This window comes from Hemicordylus capensis, chromosome 6, assembly GCF_027244095.1.
Source record: "Hemicordylus capensis ecotype Gifberg chromosome 6, rHemCap1.1.pri, whole genome shotgun sequence".
Lineage (NCBI taxonomy): Eukaryota > Metazoa > Chordata > Lepidosauria > Squamata > Cordylidae > Hemicordylus > Hemicordylus capensis.
In genome coordinates this window covers 103,315,157-103,335,393 of record NC_069662.1, presented here as the reverse complement: position 1 = coordinate 103,335,393, position 20,237 = coordinate 103,315,157, and the positions used below count along the sequence as shown (strand labels likewise).

Sequence of the window (20,237 nt, the reverse complement as noted above, 5' to 3'; positions counted from 1 at the left end):
TCCCCCTGCAGTGATAAAAATATAATAAATGAAATGACTAACTGTTTCTTGTCCCCTTTAATGTAATGTAATTTAATTATTTATTGCATATAATAAATAATTCCACCCTATCCAAAAGGCTCTGGGTAGTGCACAGCAATAAAACAAAACCTGCAAATCGGTCATTTAAAAATAATCAACACAAAACCAATTTAAAAACAGTTTAAAACCATTAAACACACAATTAAAAACAATTTAAAAACCATGGAAGGCCAGACCAAACAAATAGTGTTAAGGACTCTCTTGAAGGCCAACAATGAACCCAAGCTACAGATTTCTGCCCAAAGTACATTCCACAGTCCAGGAGCAACTACATGGATACCCCAGAGACCAGTCTGGCTGCTGCAGTTTGAACTAACTGAAGTTTCCAAATTATGTACAAAGGCAGCCCCACGTAGAGCACATTGCGATAGTCAAGCCTGGAGTATACCAGCTGATGCACCACTGTTTCGAGATCATTCTCTTCAAAGAATAGACACAGCTGTTGAATCAGCCTAATCTGATGGGAGGCACTCCTGGCCATAGCCCCCCCCCCATGAGATACCAGGCTGAGATCCCTGGATCCAAGAGTACGCCCAAGATGCGTACCTGTTACTTCCAGGGAAGTGTAACCCTGTCCAGCACAGGAAGATTTAACTCATCCCTCTTAATTCTGTACCCCTACAAAGAGCACCTCTGTTTTGCTTGGATTCAGTTTCAATTTGTTATCCTTCATCGAGCCCATTACTGCCTGTAGGCAGGCCTTTAGGGAATGAATGCTATTTCCTGATGATGATAATGATAACAAGGTGTGGAGGAACAGCCCTGTATTCCTCCTAATCATTTTACTGCTGCCACCAAGTAGACTTTTGGTATGGCGGGGTCCACTACAACAGTCCATCTCATTTATCAAAAATTAAAACAAAAACAAAAACAAATCAACAACAAAAAACCCTCAGTAGTGTGGAAAGGCTTATAGATGTTGGGTGGAGACAATCATCATCATCAATTTTATTACAGCCATTGGCCAGCAAGAATAGAGGTAGCAAATACGTCCAATACAATGATCAATAATCAATGCTAAAACACAATAAAACAAAATACAGTCATTCATAATAAGTTACTTAAAAGCAATAAGCAGCTCCTGCAGTTAAACACTTAGTTGAGACCTTAACCTAATTGCTATATAAAAAAATTTAGCTACAGTTTTTGTAATCTCAGAGCTTAAATCTGCGAGGCAATAATATGTATTAAAAGGTACCAACTCAGAAGTATGTGGAATTGAGGCCTGTGTCTGATTTCATTTTATATTAAGAAATGAATTAATGCCTGGACTCAGGGTGAACGGACACCTAGATCTGCCTGGGTAACGCCTGGTAAATGAATTATAGAGGCAGGGGTAATCTAGCATTGTTTATCAGTGTTTGTGGAACTCACAAGAGACTCAATGGGTCATGCTTAATTACCAGTCTCACACTGCTGAAATTAACCTGCTGTCCAGTAATCCCCTTACCTCACTGACAGGATGCTTCTGCCTCAGTCAAATGTATTGATTAACTCGTCTCACACATGTACCCCTTTTTATGTTACTTTAAATATTCTCTTGTTATAATTACACACTAGATAAAGGTACACAAGAAATAATGTAATTGCTGTCTCACACAAACAGAACTAATTCTCTCACTAACTCCTGACTTTTAACACCTTTTGGGACCAGGCTAGCAAATCTGGAACAAGAGAAGGGGCCCATCTGCAACTCAGAGATGCAGATTTGCTTTGGGCAATGTCCCCTCCTCAAGATAGCAGCTAACAGAAGATGAGATTGAGATCTCTCTGGACTGGCTGAGTAATTAAAAGATGATATCCAGAAGGTAACAGCAAGTTATCACCTTTTGGGGGACCCAGGAAAAGATGAGGAGAATTCAAATAGACTCTATGAGAGATCAAAGGAAAATACAACTATAAAGAATGAAGCTTACTGGACAGAGAACGGGCAGTCTTGTGCCTACTGGCAGTCTTGTGCCTACAAGCAAGATCTGCTCATGAGCAATCCAAGGGTTTGCTGCCCAAGCCGCGGGGCTAGAGGCAGGAACTCTTTCCATGGGAGAAGGGACTGTTTGTGACTTCTGCTGCGAAGTGAGAAGTCAAGACTTCCCCAGCCATGGTGCTCTGACTCTCAGCCGTGCTCTGAGCAAACTGCATGCTTGATCTAAAAGCTCCTGTCTCCAGCCAAAAGCTTCTCTCCTTCAGCGGGAAGCTCCACCGTTCTCAAGCCTCTGATCCAGGTAATATGCCACCCCACAAGCCTTGGATCCCTCCATCCTTTCCCCTTCTTCTCCTTTCCCCTCGTCCCTCTACTAATTCCTGATCTCTCCAAACCATGCCAGCCCTCAGCCTTACTTACCTTCCCCCCCACCCTTTCCCGTCTATATCTGAATTATATTAGGCTCTAGGAAGATTTAATACACACACATATGTTAGTTAGGAACACTGGGTGAATATTGTTGCTGGTTAGAGTTGAAATACTGTTAGTAATATTGAAAGAATGTTCTGCTTTCTGCTAAGCTAGATTTTTATTCCTTTATACTCAATAAAGCCCATTGAATCATTTAGGATTGGTTTGATCTCCTTTCTTCCTTGCGCCCAGATCCTACATGGTCACTATATAAAAGAACTTGGTCACTTGGTGACACTATGAGACAGGCCTAATTTTGTATGCTAGCTAATGAGCATATTTAGTATATAAATCAGGCCTGGACCACAACAGTAACAGAGGGAAAATAAGTTCTTCTTTGGCGTCCTGGTGGAGACAATCAACAAGCTTCTAATTTTTTTTAATAACAAAGTTTACTTTTAGAAAAATTGGTTCAATTAAAACATTACTTTTGCAACAAAAAATACAAATTCAAAACAGTTATTAACAGAGCAGGTCAGGGGAAAATAAAAACTGGAAAAATGCAGTCACTACCTGGCTTTATACTGATCCCTACTCAGAGTCCTTTGTGCTTTCTTTCTTAGTGGCTTGCTGACTGGGTACATAAGACCATAAGAACAGCCCTGCTGGATCAGGTCCAAGGCCCATCTAGTTCAGCATCCTGTTTCACACAGTGGCCAACCAGATGCCCCTACAGACAGGAGTTGAGGGCATGCCTTCCCTCCTGCTGTTACTCCCCTGCAACTGGTACGCAGAGGCATCCTGCCTTTCAGGCTGGGAGTGGCCTATAGCCCTCTGACTAGTAGCCATTGATAGACCTCTCCACCATGAAGTTATCCGGACCCCTCTTAAAGCCATCCAGGTTGTTGGCTGTCACCACATCTTGTGGCAGAGATCCACAAGTTGATTATGCATTGTGTGAAAAGGTTTTTCCGTTTGTTGGCCCAAATTTCCTGGCAACCAATTTCATGGGATGACCCCTGGTTCTAGGGTTATGTGAGAAGGATAAGAATTTCTCTCTATCCACTTTCTCCACACCATGCATGATTTTATAGATCTCTATCATGTCTCCCCGCAGTCGTCTTTTTTCTAAACTGAAAAGCCCCAGTTGTTGTAGCCTTGCCTCATAAGGAAAGTGCTCTAGGTCCCTGTTCATCTTGGTTGCCCTCTTCTGCACCTTTTCCAGTTCTACAATGTCCTTTTTTAGATGTGGTGACCAGAATTGTACGTAGTATTTCAGGTGTGGCCGCACCATAGTTTTGTATAAGAGCATTGTAATATTAGCAGTTTAATTTTCAATCCCCTTCCTAATGATCTCTAGCATGGAACTGGCCGTTTTCACAGCTGCTGCACATTGAGTCGACACTGTCAACGAGCTGTCCACCACGGACCCCAAGATCTCTCTCCTGATCAGTCACTGACAGCTCAGATCCCATCAGCGTATACTTGAAGTTGGTGTTTTTCATACCAATGTGCATCACCTTAAACTCGCCAACATTGAACAGCATTTGCCATTTTGTTGCCCACTCACCCAGTTTGGAGAGATCCTTTTGGAGCTCCTCACAATCCGTTTTGGATTTCACTACCCGAAAAAGTTTGGTATCATCTGCAAATTTGGCCTCCTCGCTGCTTACCCCTACTTCTAGATCATTTATTAATAAATTAAAAAGCACCAGTCCCAGTACAGATCCCCGGGGGACCCCGCTTCTTACTTCCCTCCATTGTGAAAACTCTCCATTTATACCTATCCTCTGTTTCCTGTCTTTCAACCAGTTAGCAATCCACACATGTACTTGTCCCCTTATCCCATGACTGTTAAGTTTCCTCAGGAGTCTTGGATGAGGGATTTTGTCAAAAGCTTTTTGAAAGTCCAGGTATACTATGTCAACTGGATCACCTTGATCCACACATTTGTTGACACTCACAAAGAACTCCAAAAGGTTTGAGAAGCAAGATTTACCTTTGCAGAAGCTATGCTGGTTCTCTCCCAGCAGCGCCTGTTCTTCTATGTCCTTTACAATTTTATCCTTGAGGATGTTTTCCATCAATTTGCCTGGAATGGACGTTAAGCTAAATGGCCTGTTAATTTACCAGATTGCCCCTGGATCCCTTTTTGAAAATCAATGTAACATTTGCTCCTTTCCAGTCCTCCGGTACAGAGTCTGATTTCAGGGATAAGTTATATATTTTAGCAAAGAGGTCGGCAATTTCACATTTGAGTTCTTTGAGGACTCTTGAATGGATGCCATCCGGCCCTGGTGATTTGCTAGTTTTCAGTTTTCCCAGACAGTTTAGAATATCATTTCTTGTCACTTCTGTCTGACTCAGTTCTTTAGCCTCCATTCCCCAAAAGCCTGGTTCAGGAACAGGTATATGCTCAGTATCCTCTGCCATGAAGACAGACGCAAAGATCTCATTTTGCTTCTCTGCAACCTCCATATCCTCCTTAAGAATCCCTTTCACTCCCTCATTGTTTAATGGTCCAACCGCCTCCCTGGCAGGTTTCCGGCTTCTGATGTATTTAAAGAAGTTTTTGTTATTGCCCTTGATGCTTTTAGCTAAATGTTCCTCATACTCTCTTTTCACCTCCTTTATTTCTCACCTCGCATTTCTTTTGGCATTGTTTGTGTTCCTTTTTGTTCTCTTCATTTGGACAGGCCTTCCAATTCCAGAAGGAAGTCTTCTTCCTCTTTATGGCTTCCTTGACATTACCTGTTAGCCATGCTGGCGTCTTCCTGGACTTAGAGGTACCTTTCCTCCTTTTGGGTATACAATCTAACTGGGCTTCTAGTATTGTGGTTTTGAGTAAACTCCATGCATTCTGGAGCGAAGTGACACTCCTGATTTTCCCTTTCAGCTTTCTTTTCACCATATTCCTCATTTGGAGAAGTTTCATCTTCTGAAATTCAAAGTGTCTGTGTTAGACTTCCTTGGTGATTCTCTCCCCACATGTATGCTAAATTTGATTGCACTATGGTCACTGTTCCCTAATGGGTTGATGATACTGACATCACGCACCAGGTCCTGGGTGCTACTCAGGATTAAGACCAAGGTCGCCTTCTCTCTGGTTGGTTCCAAGATCAACTGTTCCAGGGCGCAGTCATTGAGTGTATCTGGAAATTTGACCTCTTTGTCATTACAGCACAGATCCAGGGGCGCACCCAGGTACTTTTGGTGCCTGTACCCGAAGGGCTTCAGAGCCCCCCCCGCGCCCCCCTTTAAAAAACAACATACCTCCCCCCCTACTGCTGCTTCTTCCTTCTGGGGGGCCTCCAAATGATCGGGGGCTTCCCCATAGCCCCAGCACTCCTGTCCCACCGCCTCATTGCTATTTTACCCTGTTCATCACTGGGTGTGGGGGGCTGAGCAGAGCCAGCCACTGCCACTCCTGCAGTGGCGGTGGGCGCAGGTGGGCCTTCTTGGTGGGCACATTGGCGCAGTTTGTGTATGGAGCATTGCATGCCCGTGATGTCACTTGAAATCTCTTTTCTCTCCTAAAATCAACTGTCAGAATCCTAAACCGAAAGTGAAACAAGAATGACCTTTTGACCCTGCACCTTCTTCATGCATAGGGATTTGCAAGCACAGAAATCCTATTTACAATTACAACAATACATGTTTTTAGGAATATAATATAATACAATTTATTCATCAGGGCTTATTTACAAGGAAAGGTTTGGGAATACTAATACACTATACAATACAAGGGCTTTTTTACCTAAACCCAATAGGTCTAGGCCTCGTTCCTCCACACAAGGAGAAGTAGATTTGGGTGTCATCAGCATAGTGATAACACTCTGCACCAAATCTCCTGATGACCTCACCCAGCGAGTTCATGTAGATATTAAAAAGCATTGGTGACAGAATGGAGCCTTGAGGGGTTCCATATAGCAGCTCCTCTTTTGAGGAGGAACTGTCACCAAGCTCCTCCACCATCTGGAATCTACTCGAGATAGGAGCGGAACCACGGCAAAGCAATGCCTCCTATCTCCAGCTCCCACAGGCGATCTAGAAGGATATTATGGTAGATGGTATCGAATGCTGCTGAGAGATCCAAAAGAACCAGCAAAGTCACACTCACTCTGTTGATTCCCTCTTAATGACACCCCAACAACTGCTGCTTGAGACAAATAACTTCATTATGCCCAATGGTAGGGCCATGATCCCTGAACATAATCAGTCTTTGGGTGTAGCAGGAAGGGAAAGAGAATGGGCAGGAAGACAGGTGGAGGAGCAGGAAGCCAGTTTGGACAATGTGTCCACTGGCTTATCTGAAGTGTGTGAGAGAGGAGCATGGGCATGTATGTCTCCCCCATATCTGATGCTCTGCCTTTCCCCCACTGACTTGTGTGCAGGGTAGTTTAGCTCAACCACTCTTCAATGCACTTATGCAATTTTACTTTTAATTTCATCTGCATGTTGAGGGGTGGTTTAGACAAGCTGCTTTCCGCTTGCATTTAGATAACAGTGGGACAGAGTGCCACATGAGGCAAGGGAGATACATGTGCATCTGTGCTTCTCCATGTGATGGAGGGGGCTGGTGTAGATATTGTCTAACAGGGCCCAAAGTTGGACTGTATCTTCTCTCATTGTCTCAGAACTATAGTAGCTCTTTCCTATGCATGTACTCAGCATTGGGGAAATAGGTGAGGGCAATCAAGTGTAGCAGATGTAGCCTCCATGCCAGGGGCAGAGCCACCTTTGTGAGAACGGGCTCAAAGAATCCGGGCCACCACTCTTCAGGGGCTGCTCCTCGCTCCCCAGCCACACACCCTGCATCTGACATCAGATGCGAAGGCATAGTTTAGCTTACAAATGGGGCCTGGTTGCACCATTTGCGAACTAAATCCAGCCAGCGCCACATTCACAGCATGGCTGGGAATGGATCTCCCTGCCTTTTAAAGGCAGGGAGAGCTGCTCCCGCCATTCTGTGAATGCAGCGCTTGCCAATTTTGCTCCCAAACGGGGCAGCAAAATCATAGGGACATATAGGGATGCCCCAATGGTGTCGTTTGTGATGATGTCATCCACCCTGATTCAAGATGGTGGACACATAAACTTTTGAGGTGCAAAGGGGCTAATGTGAACTGCCTAACCAATTTGAACCAAATTTACTACAGCTGTAGGGACACATAGGGCTGCCCAATGGCATAGTTTGTGATGATGTCATTCACCCTGATTCAAGATGGCGGGCATGTGAATGTTTGAGATGCAAGTGGCCTAACTTGTGGACTTTCTAACCAATCTGAACCAAATGAGGTACAGTTATAGTGAGTGACACATAGGAATACCTCAATGGTGTAGTTTGCTATGATGTCATACATCACAATTGAAGATGGTGGATGCGTAAACTTTTGAGGTACAATTGGGCTAACTTGTGAACTGCCTAACTGATTTGAACCAAATTTACTACAGCTGTAGGGGCACATGGGGAAACCTCAATGCCATAGTTTGTGATGATGTCATCCACCCTTATCTAAGATGGCAGATGTGAACTTTTGAGACACAAGTGCACTAACTTGAGGACTGTCTAACCGATTTGGACTAAATTAGGCACAGTTGTAGTGAGTGACACACAGGGACACCTCAATGGTGTAGTTTGTAATGATGCCATCCACCCCAGTCCAAGACGGAGGATGCGTGAACATTTGAGGTGCAAGAGATTTAACTTGTGAATCTTGGTTTGAACTAAATTTAGTCCAGTTGCAAAGATAGTAAAAGGAAAGTTCGTTGATTAGTTCTTACTAGAACTAATTTTCATGATAGTTTCATGATAGTTTGTTCACACACAGTTTGTTCACACACAGATAGTTTCATGATAGTTTGTTCACACACAGCCATTGTTCCCCTATCTGCTGCTTATCTGTGTCATTTTGTATATATGTATCCTTTTAGATTGCAGGCTGCATTTACTAGCTTTCTAATTAAAAATAGCAGAATATATATATTTCTTAAAAAGCAGAATTGACACCTGGTTTGTATAAATGGCCCCACCCCTGAGAGCTTCCCTGAGACTACACTGATAGAGGAATAAAAAATATGTAGATTTTTATATTAAAGTGCTTGCAATAGAGAAGAAAAGAACAGTTGGAAATTTGTGGGAATCAGCTACAAATGTTATACATTTTATCTACAATTTATCTCTCTTTCTCTCTCTCTCACACACACAAAAAACTGGCATTTAGGTATACTGCCTCTGAACATGGAGGTTCCACACAGCCATCATGACTAACAGCCAGTGATACTTCTCAGAGAATTTGTCTATCCTCTTTTAAAACGCATAGGATCACCACATCCTATGGCAGCAGATTCCACAAATTAGTGTGCATGAAACCAGCTGGCCCGGTTTGGTTAGATTCCGAACCAGACTTGAACCTGACCGGACCAGTTCGGTCCGGCACCCCTTTGACCCCCCCCATTTCAGTCCGGTCCAGGGGGGGTTGCGAATATATATTTTTAATTTTTTTAAAAAATGATCTACCTTTAGCCCCTTTAGGGGGCTTCCCTAGACCGCAGCGGGGGTGGGGGTCCACGAAGGTTACCCCTCCCTCCACCAGCCTTGGTCATCACCCCCTCCAGCCGAACCGAATGATTCTTAGGACCGTTTTGGCCTGTATAGATTGATGCGGTGGCCATGTTGCCCGCCGCCGCGCATGTGCAAATGGCCTCTGCGAGGGCCACTGTAGGGAAGTTGTTCAAGCCCACTGGTAAAACTTTACAGCATTATTCCACTGATAGAATAATGATAGGTGATTGATAGAATAATGATAGGTATGATAGGTGGTGCTCCTTCCAGACAGTGTTTACTTCATCAAAATAAGTATCAACAATCAAAATTATTAAATATAGGAACTTATAAATAAGCTCCTTTTTAAAGTCCCTACAAATATTTACTTACTTTGATCAAGTAAATACTGTCTGGAAGGAGCACCAACCTATCATACAAATGGAATAATGTTGTAAAGTTTCATGTCTCACTCAATAAACTTCCAAGTAGGAATCAAACCACTTTCCAAAAAGAAATCATTCTTTGCAATGTATATGCTCCTTTTTAGGTTTAAATCTTTCAATTTTGCTTCTGCCTTGCTTTAGATTCTGCCTTATTATACTTAAACGTGAAGTGAAAGAAAGTAAAAATCTGATTGTATAAATATAAGAGAACTGTAAAATACATTTCTTTCCTTTCATGTCTCTAGAGTGTGTGTGTGTGATGCATGTGTTTTTATTATCTATAGAGGCACATAATAATGCACATGTGCGCACACTCCCTTGATACTGCTGGTCAGAACAAAACTCATTCCACTGTTTAAAAAAAAAAATAGAGGGGGGCACAGATTTATAGGTTGCAGGGGTACCCCAGAACCCCTGGCATACCTCTGCATGTAACCAATCTGAACCAAATTTAGTCCAGTTGTAAGGATAGTGAAAGGAAACTAGGTAGATTAGTTCTTACTAGAACAACTTCTTGTAAAAAGGCCCATCTAGTCCTGTGTGGGTAATTTCAGTTCCTCATTTTAACAGGAAGAGGCATGGATTGTGTTTTTAACTTGTTTTATGCTATTGTTAACCACCCTGAGACGAAAGTTTGGGGCGGTGTACAAATTTGATAAATAAATAAAATTAGTAGTGATTAGAAAGCAGGACTTCTCCCATTAGCTAAGCAGGGGCTGCCCTGGTTGCATATGAATGGGAGACTTCATGTATGAGCACTATAAGATATGAGCACTGTACGATATTCCCCTTAGAGGATGGAGCTACTCTGGGAAGAGCAGAAGTTTCAAAGTTCTCTCCCTGGCATCTCTAAGATAGGACAAGATTTATTTATTTTTTAATAGGACAAGATTTTTATAGGGCTGAGAGAGATTCCTGCCTGCAACCGTGGAGAAGCCTCTGTCAGTCTTTGAAGACAATACTGAGGGAGATGGACCTATGGTCTGACTCAGTATATGGCAGCTGCCTATGTAGGCTGTGATTTTAGTACGTCGTGTGTTGGACTGTTCTGTTCTCCAGTGCCCAGTTTTTGAAAGGTACTGTAAAATAATTGTTTTAGCTCTTTTTAGAAACCCCTTGTGTATTCCAGCCTCTTTTCCTAGTTCGACACATTTGCATTGCGCAGCAGTGCCAGCGCGCCTCCCCAATAATGTGAGAACGAACGAGAACGCCTGAGGGAATTCGAGAGAACAAAGACAGTCTGAACTTGAAGGCGGCGGCACGCCAGGGAGGGACGCGAAGAGCGGATCTCGACGTCCTTTGTGGGTGGGGCGAGTGAAGTCCCCCACCACGCCGCCCGTCATCACGCGCAAGCTACGCCTCGTGGCCTTGAATGGCCCCGCCCATTGGCGGCTGTCACAATCTGTGGAGCCGCTGCGCCGCCTCTCCCGTGCCTCCCTCACTCCGACCTGGAATAGAGGTGGAGGGTGAGTGAATGAATGTATGAGGGCGGCGGGGGGCCGGGCTTAAAATGGACGGACCCCCATATCCGCTCTACCCTCAGAGAGCAGCAGCCTTTCATTGGATCTCTCTTCCTTCCGCCTTCCCTGTCCCCGATGCAGCAGGGTCCTCCTTTCAAGGCAATGAGGTTGCAGGACGTCTGGGGAGTTCTTAGGCGGGGCCCGGGTCAGGCAAGGGGAAGGTTGATGATGGCAACCCGCCGGGGTCGTTCTGAGGAACAGGCGGCTGACCTCTTCGGCCTTCTCCAGATGACGGCTTTATGCATTTCGTTTCCTCTCGCGTCTCTCAATTTCCATCTTGGCTCCCCCCCCCCGCCCCCTTTGGTGTCCTCGACTTGCTTCCTTTGTGAGGTTTGGCTGCTCACCGCGCCTGCCTTTGCGCGCCCTGCCCTTCCCTTGTTCAGAGCCGCAGCAAGCTTGGGACTGGGAGCGCCTGCCCGCAAAAGGACGTTCCTCACAGGCAGGGAGGGAGCTCTTAGTTGCTGCTGGCTGCTTTACGGCTCGTAAACGCGATCCTCTGCTGCTTCAAAGGAGCTCGGAGTGCCGCCGGTCGTGAAACGCTTTAAGAATCCTTGGCTTTTCAGGATTCTTGGACTTAACACTGACGTCACAGTAAAAACATGGATATGAGCTCAAGAAGCTTTTAAAAAGGAGTCTAAGGCTGCAATCCAGTGCTGGTTGCTCGGGAGTAAAGGCCATGGAACATAGTGGAACTTACTTATGAGTAACCATGTGTGAGGTTTGGCTGTGAATCTAGCCAGCCTGATGTATACAAGATAGACTTAAAGCAGGGGTTCTCGAACTTGGAGCCCCAGAGCTTGTTGGACTACAAGTCCCATCATCTGGCTGGTGGCAGGGGGTGATGGAGCTGTAGTCAAACAACATCTGGGACCCAAGTTTGAGAACTCCTGAGTTAAAGTCAGTGGTGCTTAATTTCTAAGTAGAAAGAAGTTGATTGAATGCACAATACTTTGTCTCAAGGATACTTTCTTGTAGGGTAATTCATGGAAAATTCAGGAATCCAAAAACCTTCGGTTTAAGATGAGAGTTTTAAGATGCTTTACACTTTCACTCATGTTCTTTCTTGTTTTTAAAGGAAATTGCAAGTTAAGGTGCCTATCTTAACTTCCACACCATATAAGCTGTAAAGACTTTGTTTAGTCTGGTATATGATGATGGCTTTAGAAATGAGGCCCCATGCACCCACACTTTGCCTTGATCAGAGATGCACCAGCCAGAAATTCATCAGGGGCATCTCTAGGAAGTGATTAGGGAAACTGCACCTGCTAAATGTCTGCCTGGATGCATCCCCCTCTCCCGAGCCCAATATCCAGCAGAAAGACGGAGGCAAAGTGTGGGTGCATGGAGCCTTATTTCTAAAGCCATCATCGTATACCAGACTGTACAAAGTCTTTACAGCTTACATGATTCAGAAGTTAAGATGGGCACCTTAACTTGCAATTTCCATTCTTCTTAGAGCACTAGTGAAAATGTTAAGCATCTTAATTCTCATCTTAAACCAAAGGTTTATGGATTACTGAATTTCCAGGTTTTTTAAAAAGGAAAATCTGCTTCGACACTATGGGGAAGAGCTTACCCAAACGGAAAGGTAGAACTTTGTGATGTTGAACACCAAAAACTTAGTAAAACCTTCAACTAAGATATACTCCCCATCGCCTGAAAAAACACAATTAAATGAAATTAGTGGATTCAGTAATAGTGGCAGTGTATTCCCACCTCATGATTATTCAGCAGTGAATAAGTAAACAAGAAGCAGGTAATTTGGGTTCACTTTAAATCTGTACTTCATTTTTTTCTTTTTCTAAAAAAACACAAAAACAGTGATAATTAAAAACAGGTGCTTTAACACCCGTGTCCAAAATTACAGATTCCCTTCCCAGAAATTTCTCATAAACCTAACAGTTCTCTTGCTTGATTTAATTTCATTCACGATGGTGTTATCAGAAAAAATATTGATAGGCCTTAACCCTCTGAATTGTGCCTTTTTACCATATAGTGTCTCATACTCTGCTTTATGATCCTTCCCCAGAGAACAAAAGCCCCCAAATTTTTGAAACCCCGATACTTTTAAGAGATGGAAACCTACAGGAACTCATATATCTTTCTTCTTCCTTCACTCAGGACACACACTTTGAGCAGCATCTTTTATGTGTATTCATAAGATCCAGAGCTGAGGCTTAATGCTCCCTAACTTAAATTAAGTCTGCTTAGATGCTTTCCTATGTATATTTTTCCATACAGAATTTTAGTATTAATTCTGTAGTGGTTTATTATTAAATCTGTCAATAATAAATAGTTGCAAATTGAGTCTTTTCTCCCCTGAAAAATATCTAAAGAAGAACATTTCTGCTTGAAAATTTGTACAGAACAATTTGCATGATAAAAGGTGTGTAGGGAGAATGATAACATTATTAATCTTGGAATTAAATTCAAGGGAATACATTTAGAGAAATGACTGACATAATATTTGTTACCTCTAGTTAATTATCATAGATCAGTAGCAGAGCTCATGCTTTGCATAATGAAGGTACCAAGCTAAGTCCCCAGCATCTCTATATAGAAGAAGCCATCAAGTCCAATCCTATGAATCTTGACTTAGTCCAAATCATTCACTGAGATTTCTTTCCAAGTAAGTGTGCATAGGATCACAGCCCTAGTCACTAAATGACTGTTATATGTTTTGTTTAAGAATGTTATTAAAATTGTACTGTGATATTGTATTGCACTACTGGTTTCCTCAGTAGCTTACCTTGAACTTGTTTTTAGAATCTTTATTTTGATCCCTGCTTCCTTTCCAAAGTATGTTTCTTTACACCATCAGTACTGCTGTATCATGAGAGAGGCTGGAAAGAGACACCCTCCCTTGATCTTGAGGAAGAAGAATTGTAGGGACAAGCTTTTCTTTTCTGGCACACCCAACTTGTTATAGTGTTGTTTCTCATTCCTCTGATTTAAAGAGAGCTTCTATTGAACATCTTTATTAGTGCTTACATTGTGCTGACTGAACGTTTACAAATAAAGTTACACACACAAATATGGTTATACAAGACATATAGAATAATTTGTAATGCAGTTTAAAGTTTAAACAGCCATGTCTTGAGGAAAATGCAGTATAAATATGTGATGAGATATAATGATTAGCTCTGAAAACAGAAGCGAACAGAAATGAAACATACACTTCCATTTGTGTGCAACACCTCTACAGAACAGGTAATATATTTTTAATCCAAAGAAGTACTGATGATAATACAATGGTGAGGGGAAGATCCAAATACATGATATGTACATACAGGGAGGAACTGTCAATGCTTACTTTATTGTTTTTAATGCGGTGCTTACTGCTTCCAAACAAAGCATGCTGCTGTTCAATTAGGAAAGTGGGTTGGGTCTGCATTCCTGTACACTGCATCTTTGGATCTCAATCCATTTCTTTATTGTACAAAGCTCTTTACAGATGTCAGTTAAGTGCCAGCACATTAATTTGATTGAAACAATAACTATCTTTATTGTATTGATTACGGCAGAGAGGACAGTGATTCACTTATGGCCTGGTCTTAAAGCTTGCTACACCAGCAAATAAATGCTGAAGATGGAAAGTACTAATCGCTGCACTAGTGAAGTGGATTGACTTGAGTAACATAAGAGATATTTGCTGTGCATAAAGCATATGAGTGTCTTTTCCTATTTAGCTAATGTGTCAGTTATAGGACTGAGGCTTTATTCCTATGCACATTTGCTAGGGAGTAAGTCCTGTTGAATTCGCTCACTTCTGAGTAAACACAGGACTGCACTTTTTCTAAATTACTAGCTGGACTGGCAATTTCCAGATTGCACACTATCACAGTGTTGCAACGGGTCCCTTAAGTGTGCTTCCGTATTGCCCGTGTTTTGACAGCAGCCCCTGCATTGTAAGGAAGGTGCTGTTCATAGTTCCGATGCCATATTTTGGATTTTATTGCTCTGTCACAGCCCTCTAACGTTGCATCTGTGTTGCAAAACAAATCAAAACAAAACCCCCAAACCTGTAATTGCCTGTTGTAGGAGGCTTGCCCCCTTACAATGGATCTCTACTGCAGTTTGAATTGGGCGCCACAAAACATTGCAGTTTACACCGTTGCAGTTGCACAAAACGGTGCACAAAATGTTGCAGTTTACCTCTGCGCAGTAGTTCTCCTTGCCTCTTTCCCTCTCCTTAACACATCTCACATACTTTAGGCTCCTCCCACTCCAGCCAGCCGTGGCCCTCCATGCCCAATTCGCACACCCAGAGACCTCCCCGCCCTCACCTGAGCCCTGCTCCTGCTCCTCCACACAGGAGCAGCAGCAGTAGCTGAACAGGTCCTTATGGGCTTCACATCGGCCCAGCTCCTGAGCCAGCCCCTCCATGTACGTGAGGCAAAAGGTGACACTGGGGAAGGAAGGTGGGCAGACGGGTGGCCACTCCCCCTTTGCTCAGGGAATCCCTCTTCCTCTTCCCTCTCCTCCACAGAAATGCTTGGGGCTTAGCTTCTTTGCATGTGCTCCTCCCCATCTGGTACACTTTCGCCACTTCAACTTCCTTACCTGCCCACTCGGGCGCCATCTTTTCCTCCCTCCCTCCCTCCCCTCCTGTAGTTAGTATGGGGGAGGGAGTCAGGGTAGCCACCCCTTCACCTCAGAGCCAGACCTGCCTGTCCTTGCCCCATGCCACAGCCCCTGATTTATTTGTCAGTGTCAGCCACCCACTCTCAGCCGCCCCCTCCCACTCACTTACTCCCTCCCCGGCGCTCTCTCTCACTCTCTCCTGCCCTTCCCCTTCACTCGTTCTCTCACCTGCCCCCTCTCCGCCTCGTTCACCTGCCCCTCCCTGCTCCTCTTCCCTATCTGCCTATGGAATCTCCACTGCCCAATCACCACGATACTGCTGTTCTGTTACCTCTGATTGGTAAAGCACTGTGTGGGTGGGGCTTGCCACATACAACCTGAGTGTATTATATGTATAGATAGCTACTTCCATGCACTTAAAATGTATCCTTTTTTTTCAGTAAATGAGAAGTATAAGGCAAAACATTCTATAATTTAAACTGAATAGGTTTTGCTGTTTTGAATGCCAGATAATATAGATGACTTTTTAATATGCTATATAGGTGTAAAAGGATATATGATCTTGTAAACAACTGGGTTTTGTCAAAACTGTCCCTGTAAAGTACAGTCTGGAAACTATGTGGAAATACTGGAAATACCTTTTCTAGGTTGAAGGTGAAATGCTGCTTTTATAAAACAACAAAAGCAAGCCTGGCATAGTATTGTAACAGTTACCTTGTGGCTTTTTTTGCAACAAACTGTATTGTTTCTCTCTTCTGAAGCCTGCAAACCTATTTTACTCTCTTTCTCCTTCCCTTTTTTGTTTTATGTTTTGGTAAGGTGATTGCCCAAAACATGAAGATAAGCTGGTCTGCATATGACACATCTGCAACTAATTTCAGACCTTTGGTGGTAATTGAGCTTGCAAAAGACATTAAAGATGAAACGAAGGAATGGCTGACACAAAAGATTGTAGAGAAGAAGAAAAATGGAGGTGAGTACTTTGAGTTTTATGAAAGGTTATTGTAATTGCATTTAAATATTGATTTAAGAGAATAAACATCCTCCTTGCTAGCCTGAATAAAATGAAATTCTATTTTGTAGTAAAGAAAGATTTTTTATGACATTGAAAAGGAGGATCGCAGAGCAATGTAGCTAATTTCGAAAAAACAAGTTAGTAACTTATAAACAATGTCCAGGGTGTAGGGAAGCAGGGAAATAATATTATAAAGAAACAGTTTTGAGCATAACTCAACCATTCTGAGTTCTGTAGTTGAGTGTCAAGGAGCAGCCTTGTGGGTGTTCAGATGGGCAAGTCTTGCCTCACTAACCTCTTGGAGTTCTTTGACAGTGTCAACAGACATGTGGATAAAAGTGATCCACTGGATATAGTATACTTGGACTTCCAAAAAGCTTTTGACATAGTACCCCATCAAATGCTCTTGCGTAAACTTAGCAGTCATGGGATAAGGGGACAGGTTCATGTATGGATTGCTAACTGGTTGAAGGACAGGAAGGAGAGGGTATGAATAAATGGACAGTTGTTACAATGGAAGTAAGAAAGAAGTGGGGTCCCCCAGGGATCAGTACTGGGACCAGTGTGCTTTAACTTATTCATAAATGATCTAGAAGTTGAGGTAAGCAGGAAAGTGACCATATTTGCAGATGACACTAAGCTATTTAGGGTAGTGAAATCGTGGACAGCTCATCATTGAAAGTGTCGACAGTTCACGGCAGCGGTGAGAAAGGCAAATTCCATGCTAGGGATCATTAGGAAGGAGACTGAAAATTAAAATGCTAATATTATAATGCCCTTATTCAAATCCATGGTGCAGCCACATCTGGAGTACTGCGTACTGTTTTGGGCACCGTATCTTAAGAAGGATATTGTAGAACTGGAAAATGTGCAGAAGAGGGCAACCAAGACAATCAGGGGCCTGGAGCACCTTCCTTATGAGACTAGGCTACAGCATCTGGGGCTCTTTACTTTAGAAAAGAAGCGACTATGGGGAGACATGATCAGGGTGTATAAAATTATGCATGGAGTGGACAGAGAGAAATTTTTCTCCCTCTCGCACAACACTAGAACCAGGGGTCATCCCATGAAGCTGAAATTTGGGGAATTTAGGACTGACAAGAGGAAGTACTTTTTCACACAGTGCATAATTATGGAATTCTTCGCTATGGGATGTGGTGATGGCCACCAGCTTGGATGGCTTTAAAAGGGGCTTTGACAGATTCATGGTGGACAGGTCTATCAGTGGCTACTAGTTTGGCGGCTGCGGGCCACCTCCAGCCTCAGAGGCATATTGCCTCTCAATACCAGTTTCAGGAGAGAGGGCATGCCCTCACCTCTTGCCTGTGGGCTCCCCAGAGGCATCAGGTGGGCCACTTATGTGAAACAGGATGCTGGACTAGATAGGCCTTGGGCCTGATACAGCAGGGCTGTTCTTATGTAAATGTTTCTCTTGAAAATGGATGCTGTTTCAAGACTAGTACAGTTGTGTCAGGTTGTCTGCCTGCTCCCTGTCCTGGTACCCCCCAAACACTGTTAGCCTCCAGTATGTTGCTGCAAATTCAGAAGTGTAGGTGCTCTCCATGACAGCCCTCATGGCTATGCCCACCCTAACAGCCAGAGAAGCTGAGAAGTACCGGCTCTCCATCCCTGCACGTCCCCCCTCCACAACATCCCTGATATTCTCTCCCCACACATAAACTAGCATTATAAAAGGCTGCCACTGAAACTTCTTAACAGATGGGGAAGCGTGACATCCAGACTAGGGCTGACATCTAGACTAAATTATTCATGAAATTAACAGGACAACTTAGTCATGGCTGTGTTCCATTAATTTCAGTGGGACTACACATGATTAATTTAGTCTGGATGTCCCTCACTAGTACTTGTGCTTCTATTTGATCACATAATATAAAAGAAAATAGATGAGTAATCTGATTTTGCTTATATTTTAAGGGATGTACACATCTTGCGTACGAACGTGAATTAGAACTCTAGTGCTCTTGGATTTTTTAAAAAAAATATATCAGTATGGGGTGATTGAGAGAGAAATGGTGAAGGAAGAGGTTGTTTAATGTTTTCTCCCCGTCTAGCACCCTCCCTCTCTACTTTCCATCACCCTCTTCTGAAATGGCTTTTCTGTCTAACAAAACCAACAAGCCCTCAAAACAGCATTAGGGTTCTGATACACATGTCTTCATGTAATGCATAGTTAGCCTCATGAGCTGAGGCTAGTGCCTCATCAACTAAAGCAGCATTCACATTAAAGTAAGTGAAACAAGAACCAGTGATTTGAATGAGTATGTTCCTTACTCTCTCCTTTTTGAAATGTATAGTACTTAATACTACTATCCTAATTTGCTGTACAGACTTCTTCCATGAATATGGGTCATTCTGTGAGCATGTGGCCATCATGATATTATGCTGGGGCCAAAGTGGGTTTTGCTTCTGGTTTTCAGACCGTCATGTTTTTCTTGTCTCTCAAATTGTCTAGCACATCTCTCAAGGCCCTTGTCAGGGCTATTTCCAGCCTACAAGATGAACTTGTTTGTACTCAGCTCTGTTTGTTAACACTTTGAACCTGAACAATGTGAGCTCAGTTCCTTATGTAATTAAAAATCACAGATTTTACAAACTATGCTCAGATTCATTTTTTGCCTTATTTTGAAGGAGCCCAGCTTCTGGTTAAACCCTTGGTAGAGGATGGGGAAAAAATAGAAGGAAACCACAACATATATCTTGTTGGAGCATCTCCCTTGCGGCTGCTTCTAGGAGCTGAAACAGTGGGGTTGGTGAAAGAATGTAATGATAATACAATGAGAGCCTTTACATACACCACCAGAAAAGCCTTCAAAGATTTTGCAGGTAAACTATATTTTAAAATTGTTTTTAGTCATTGCATGTTTTCTTCTATTTGGATAGTAAAACTTATTCTAAGCATTAAAATCAGTTATCTAGAATAATTATGTTATCTGATAAAATTTGTTTGGACATTAAATTTCTGTTAATGCAACTCTGCTTAATATCACATATATCTGCAAGTCATTCAATTTACATTCATGTAGTAATAAAATTCAGTATTCAATGTTAAATATTAAATACATTTTTTTAAAAAAATTGTTAGATATCAGTGCTTTTAAAGTGGAGCTCTCCTGGATATTGTTTGTCTGTTTATCATATTTATATACCACCTGTTAGATAAATCTCTAGGCAGTATATCTGTAAGGATGATAGAGGTTATTAAATGTTTTGGTTAGGTATTTTCTTAAGGAACCTTCTGTTTTGGTGACTCACTGTACATCCAGAACCCAAAGTAATTACTTTCATTTGACATTTTTCAAGATAAGTAGGTAGTATTCAGCTATGCAATTTATTTCTGGTTTAGAAGACAACCATGACTTCCTAACAATGGCAGAGTGTCAGTATGTCATCAAACATGAACTTGAAAACCTGAGAGCTAAAGATGAAAATATGATCCCTGGCTATCCTCAGGCAAAGCTTTATCCAGGAAAATCAATTAGTAAGTAACTTTGTATGGCAGTCTTGAATTGCGTAACCTCTGATATTTAGAATGAAAGTATGTTGAAGAGTACATGGTTTTCATAGTTTCAACCCATGAATGCCTAGTGTCACATGGGAAGGAGCCTTCAGTAATTTCCTTTTAACCTGTGTAGTCTTGTAGGTGGAAATATGATAGTGGGACCACGGTCTCTAATAAATGATAAGGATTTTAATT

At 42.6% G+C, this 20,237-nt stretch overlaps 1 protein-coding gene across 3 annotated transcripts in view; it reads left to right on the top strand.

The window, feature by feature from the left end:
- The first annotated feature begins 10,659 nt into the window (after positions 1-10,659).
- Positions 10,660-20,237, top strand: part of ANO10 (anoctamin 10) — a 119,156-nt gene continuing 109,578 nt past the window's right edge. Inside the window, exons 1-5 of one of the 3 annotated variants that reach the window (XM_053266109.1) lie at positions 10,660-10,869; positions 13,404-13,552; positions 16,327-16,480; positions 19,172-19,366; positions 19,887-20,021. In XM_053266109.1, the coding sequence (XP_053122084.1) occupies positions 16,342-16,480; positions 19,172-19,366; positions 19,887-20,021 (469 nt within the window). In that variant the 5' untranslated portion in view covers positions 10,660-10,869; positions 13,404-13,552; positions 16,327-16,341. Of the gene's footprint in view, positions 10,870-13,403; positions 13,553-16,326; positions 16,481-19,171; positions 19,367-19,886; positions 20,022-20,237 lie in introns of those variants that run through there. The other 2 variants (XM_053266108.1, XM_053266107.1) reach the window with 2 other exon arrangements.